Source organism: Anguilla rostrata, chromosome 3 (genome assembly GCF_018555375.3).
Source record: "Anguilla rostrata isolate EN2019 chromosome 3, ASM1855537v3, whole genome shotgun sequence".
In the NCBI taxonomy this organism is placed as follows: domain Eukaryota; kingdom Metazoa; phylum Chordata; class Actinopteri; order Anguilliformes; family Anguillidae; genus Anguilla; species Anguilla rostrata.
This window is the reverse complement of record NC_057935.1, coordinates 33374035-33380218: the sequence shown is the minus strand read 5'-3', so window position 1 is coordinate 33380218 and position 6184 is coordinate 33374035. Positions and strand designations below refer to the sequence as shown.

At 39.8% G+C, this 6184-nt stretch overlaps 1 protein-coding gene across 6 annotated transcripts in view; it reads left to right on the top strand.

The window, feature by feature from the left end:
* The first annotated feature begins 729 nt into the window (after positions 1 to 729).
* gpr155a (G protein-coupled receptor 155a) overlaps positions 730 to 6184 on the top strand; it is a 39948-nt gene continuing 34493 nt past the window's right edge. For 4 of the 6 annotated variants that reach the window (XR_010328982.1, XM_064327224.1, XM_064327226.1 and 1 more), the window contains exons 1-2: positions 730 to 935; positions 2461 to 2968. Coding sequence is in view for 5 of the 6 variants with exons in the window: in XM_064327224.1 (XP_064183294.1) it covers positions 2548 to 2968 (421 nt within the window). In the remaining variant the exon portion in view is untranslated. The remainder of the gene's footprint in view (positions 936 to 2460; positions 2969 to 6184) is intronic. The other 2 variants (XM_064327225.1, XM_064327223.1) reach the window with 2 other exon arrangements.

Genomic DNA, 6184 nt, shown 5'->3' with positions numbered 1-6184 from the left:
TTCTAAGTAGGCTATGTAATTATTTGATTTGAGTACGCGTTATGGGAAATATCTTATGTTAAAACTGACATTAATATAATTTGAAATTAAGCCCTCCAAATGTGATTGCTGAAAATGGTAATATATTCTTCGTTTTTGTAATTCGAAAGCACAAACTTCTCATCTAGGCTCTCCTATCAAAAACGTAAGGTAAGAACAAACCCTACACCGATATAAAGCAATGGGGTGTGAGGAAGGACGTTAAACCAAGTAGGACTTGACTAAAATTAGGTTGACAGCTGGCAGGTAGTTAAGCAACCTCAGGCTATGACACATTTTCCTGAAAGGCAATAGTATCCTGATTAAGCATTGCAAGTTACAACACGTTACTTGGCCGAACAAAAACAATTTTAGAAAAAATATTGATTTGAATGAAAAGCTACCGATAGCGCATTGATCTGAGAAACCATAGGCCTATTCTCTGGATATTTTTAAATAAAATTTGTTAGGACTTTATCACGTTAAATTGACTTCCGAACGACACCGTTACATTTAGCTAACTTTGGGTTAACAGATTGAAGGGTAGCTCGCATGCCAAAACACTTAAGTTACTATCACTGATGAACGTTGGAGACTTTCAGCGTTAAAATCCATGAACGTACAAGACAATCTTGGACAAGAGTAGCAAAACGGCCAACAACACTGTCGGACCTCCATGTTGAAAGCCCATGTATGTCAACACGACAGTTCTGTTGTTAACACACTGTTCTCCTTCCACTCAAAAGTGGAGCTGCAGAATGCATTTCTGTAGATCTGCGATTTCTCCCCGCCCATCCCTGCCTTGTATTGGCCGAGCTGTAAATTACTCACTGCAGTCTGTTCGGTGGCTAACATTCATCGTAGCGAACCACACCAGCTATAATTTCCGTTGTTGTCATCGCTGTGGATTGACAGAGGTGAGCGGGCTGTTTTAACGGTTTAAACTGTCGAATTGGATAATTTAGCTATCGAGATTTACAATGGAGAAAATGATCGAAATGATTTTTTTGGCAGCGCTGGGTTAGCTTGTTATGGTTATGTCGTTATTTCAAGACCCCCAACGGCGAAGTTCACGTTGGCTGGGCAGCTGGCAATCTCGAATGTAACGTTAACGTTAGTCTTGGTAGCCTATTTGTTTTAGCTGGTTGGCTAGGTAAAGTATCTAGTTAACGGTGTAATAGCTGCTAGACTATAGCTGAATATACCAATGAGATCTGCTAATCGTACGCTAATATTATTACCGTAGTTGGGTATACCGTTCCATAGCTAGCTACGCACCCTTTTCAGTGAAGAAGCTTTTGGATCATTGTACTACTGGACACTTAATTTTCGCGTTAGAAATGAATACTGTTACACCACGCTAACAATTCTTTGCTTGGTACATGGTGTATCTTCAGTTTAATAGTAATTAAAAAAATAAAAAAAACCCACTTCATTAGGCTTGTAAGCTAGCGAATAAAAACGTTTAAACATGTTATTGCGTAGAGTATATGACTTGCTGATGATGATTTTTGATTTTATTTTCCATTATGTAAGGTAACTTTAGGTCAATCGATGCGATGCGATGCAAGGTTGCGAACATTTCAATGTGAGCGTGAGATTTTGTTAGACCAGGGTACTATGGTCATGCCCGAATCGGCGCATTTATTTACTATTGAGTATACAAGCTATACAGCTTGTACCTAATGGTTGGCAATAGCGCTGATTCGGACACGACCCTGACCTGTCACCCCTACTCTTTCAAAAGTCTAGGGATCTTTAATGATCACTGTGTGTCAGGACCTAAGTTTAATGATGCCTTCTGCAGCACTGCCTATCAACACCACTTCAAGCAGCAAACTTAATTTTTCCAAGAGGTCTCTCATCAAAGTCCTACTAAGCTTGGAAGTCTGATATCAGAAGAGTACAGGGTGCCCTGGTGAAAATTCCACCTTGGTTCCATCCTGGTTTTAAGCTGGTCCAACTGATTTAAACCTGGTTTGGAGATGGTCAAGCTGGCAAGATGGTTGAGATGGCAACCACGTTGCCTTTGGTACAGGAATTTAAACCATCACCAAATTCCAGCTGGAGCAGAAGCTGGTTTCTGCTAGACTTCATCAGCCACAGCAAATGTGGCTCCTGTCAGCTGATTAAATTATGAACCAGAACTATTTAAATGCCAATGCGTTATGAACAGCACTCATTGAATTTCCTCTGGTAAGATATCTGACTCTGTGGTAACACAGTTGACTATAAAAATTCATATAGTGCAGCTAGTGTCTTGCAGTTGAACAGATAATTGATTTTATTATGAAATTGATACATTTCCAGTATTTATTTGGAATTCCCTTATCCAAAATGAGTTCACCTTTCATATATAACAGATAGATTTTACTGACAATCAGACTTAAAAGAGGGCAGTCTAAGGCAATAATGTTCACTTACTCTTTTTTTGTACTGCAGGTAGTTGTTCTGCTGTGATGCCAGTGACAGAGCACATATCTTCAGATCCCATAGTTGACCCGTGAGGGTTCATCACCCACAGCCATCATGGAAGACTTTTCTGCTGCCAGATGGGGTCTGAATGTATCCCACAATGCCTCACCTTCCCCTCCCAGTATGTCCATTGACAGGCTCTTCCCAGCGCTCCTGGAGTGCTTTGGTATCATTCTATGTGGCTACATCGCTGGGAGGGCAAACATAATCACATCCACGCAGGCCAGGGGTCTGGGGAACTTTGTGTCCAAGTTCGCATTGCCTGCCCTGCTATTCAAGAACATGGTGCTGCTGGACTTCGGCAACGTAATCTGGTCCTTCCTGTGGAGCATCCTTATTGCCAAGGTGACAGTGTTTGTCATAGTCTGCTCTCTGACGCTGCTGGTCACTGGCTCAGAGACTCGCTTCGGCAAGGCGGGCCTCTTCTCCATCTTTGCCACTCAAAGCAATGACTTTGCACTGGGTTACCCCATAGGTGAGTATCACACGTGTCCCTTGTTTTGTGGAGGAAACTTTTTTTGTGTCTCTTTCGTGGTCAATATTTGTCTACACAGGAGAATGCTGTTAGAGGCTTCATTTTTTATTATTCCTGAAACTTATTCCATTGCTTTATGTTCGTGCTTATGATAGGTTTCAGGTCTTCTGTGCCAATGGGTTTCCCAGAAGGTGTACCCACAGCACCTAAATAGCAATGTTCTACAGTCCTGTACTCAGAGGGAGATTTTTTATCCCAAACCTGTCAAGATTATTTGAATGTAAAATATTAGCTTAATTTAACACCAATTCCACATACCTGACCATTGTCATGGAGATACTTACATATATTTATAATGTAGGTTAATGGGCCAAGATTAATTTATAGTGTCAGTGTTTGAAGATTAGTAATCCAGTAAGCCTTTCTGTGAAGAAATATCTATTAAATATCTTTGAAGAAAAGATCACTTGTATTCTTGAACTAGCCTACTACACCCTCACTATACGGACATAACCTAAAGTCTGAGAAGAGGAGTCAGGTCTCACTTTACCATAATCTTTAGAAACAGAAGTTTTATGTTTACTTATAAGTGAAGCTATTTGTTTTGCTACACACAGTTTGTGGATGTAGGACAGTTACAGTGCAATTAATGGAGCCCTTCATTTTTATTTGTTGGTCAGAACAGGGATGGGTGAAGAATTCAGTGTTAGTGCTTGAACAATGTATGGTTTACAGGAAACTGCTTTCTAAAATGAAAATGACAAAAGTAAGCACTTTTAAAACAGGAACCAAACAGATATTTGTAATTTTCCATTTTCTGCATTTTGAACTTGTGTTTTTTCCTGTGGAGGTTCCATTTGAGTTGCCATTTGGGAGATCTGGACACAAAGTGGGTAACTGGCGTTTGGAGCAATGGGAGTTGACTAGCTTGTCTTCAACGTTGCTAGCTTTTCTGAAAAAATTCCTGTGTAGTCCTTGGAACCTTGTACCCCTTTTTAAACATCAATACATTTCACTTTTAAAGCACAGTCACTGTCTTATTATTGTCTTTATCATTTAGGGCCTAAATTTTAGGCTAAGTGCACAGTGGTTGTCAGATAGAATGTACACACTGCACCTCCGTAAGTCATTTAATCTGTCAGAATGTAATAAACAATTGTCAACATACATCAGCAATGATATTACGATGATAATTGCTCCAATGAACATCTTTAAACCAGCTCATAGATATAAAACAATGTTACATTTTCTGCCAGGGATCAATTTCAGGAGTCAGGGTGAATGACCAGCATCCAATAAAAAGCCACGGATTGTTATTCACTTATAGGGTTTCGCCAGGAGTGAGGTACTTCAAGCAACCAATGACAAATAAGTGTTCAATTGTATTATTAACAGTGAGGAATGTATTGAACTAGGGCAGTAATATGAGCATATGTAATTGCTAGGGTTTGACATCTGTAATTTTTCTATACCAGTACCAAAACTGATGCCTTTAATTTGATAGGATACCTTCACTATACCTTTTTTGATACTTTATATGTATAAGTACCTTATAGGTTTATCCGTCAACTATGTTTCTATAAACTGTTATAGCTGATGTATTTACTATTCGTAAACATTTTTATTCAGTAAACAACATATCAATTCAAAATGACAGTTATTTTGTAAATATACAGACGGGTGACAAATTAGAGGAAAAACCAGGATAAATTAGTTTAGAAACATAACAAATGCAGATGCTTCCATACAGGTGTTCTGCATGATACAATTAAGCAATTACCATCCTATCATGCTCTGTGGCATGTATAAAAATGCTGAATAGGCCCAGGTGACCTTGATTTTGGATCAAGATGGCAAGAGGAAAAGGCCTAAGGGACTTTGAAAGAGGGTTCATTATTGGGGCACGGATGGCAGTAGCTTCACTCACAAAGACTGCTCAACTGGCTAGTGTTTCAATAGCAACAGTTACTGAAGTGATCTGTATTTAGATCTATGGGAAAGACATCAGTAAATAGGGTTGGGAATTGTCGAAAGCGCACGTTCGATTACTCAGTCACCAGATGTCAACCCATTTGAACACCTATGTACGGTGGCTCTGAAGTGCAAAACACAAAAACAAAAAGAAAACGCAAAAACAAAAACTATTGGCCCTGAGGTGCAGATGCAACATACAAAAACAAAAACGTGCAGCCCTGAAATGCAAAACACAAATACAAAAAGAAAATGCAAAAGCAAAAAGGAGCAGCCTTGAGGTGCAAAACACAAACATACAAAAACTAGCAGCCCTGAGGTGCAGATGCAACATACAAAAACAAAAACTAGTAGCCCCGAAGTGCAAAACAGAAACATACAACAACAAGCAGCCCAGAAAACAAAAACTAGTAGCCCCGAAGTGCACTTTTGCATGTTGCATCTGCACCTCTGTGCTGAAAGTTTTGTTTTTGCATTTTTTTTTTTTGTATTTGTGTTTTGCACTTTAGGGCTGCATGTTTTTGTTTTTGTATGTTGCCTCTGCACCTCAGGACCACTCCTTTTTGTTTTTGTATGTTGCATCTGCACCTCTGGGCCGAAAGTTTTTGTTTTTGCGTTTTGCACTTCAGAGCCACCGTACCTATTGTTACCTAGCCACGTTGATTGTTGAGCGACGTGTTAGACAGCGCTCTCCACCATCATCATCAAAACACCAAATGAGGGAATATCTTTTGGAAGAATGGTATTCCATCCCTCCAGTAGACTTGTAGAATCTATGCCAAGAAACTTGTTCCAGAGACTTGTAGAATCTATGCCAAGGTGCATTGAAGCAGTTCTGGTGGCTTGTGGTGGCCCAACAGCTTACTCTAAAACACTTTATGTTGGTTTTTCCTTTAATTTGTCACCTGTCTGTAATGTCATTGTAAAGTGACAAAATAAGCAGAAGAAAAATAAAGCCAGGTTTTGGCTGCTTGGTCGGGTCTCGTATTCAGCGTGTGGCTGCTGTAGCTGCACAATGGCTGCCTTTGACTCTATCAGTGTCCATTTTAACAAAATGTAGCCAGCCTTTAGATTGCATGATCTCATCAGCCTGCAACTTCAAGGCATGGCATCACAACACTTACCTATAGAGCTTCCTCTTGATTTTTCAGTCACGTTGCCTGGATACAACAATGCTGGTAGTATTTGGCTGGCTGAGAAAATAGCGTTCATGTCAACAAGTACCATGAAGTAGTGAAATTTGGG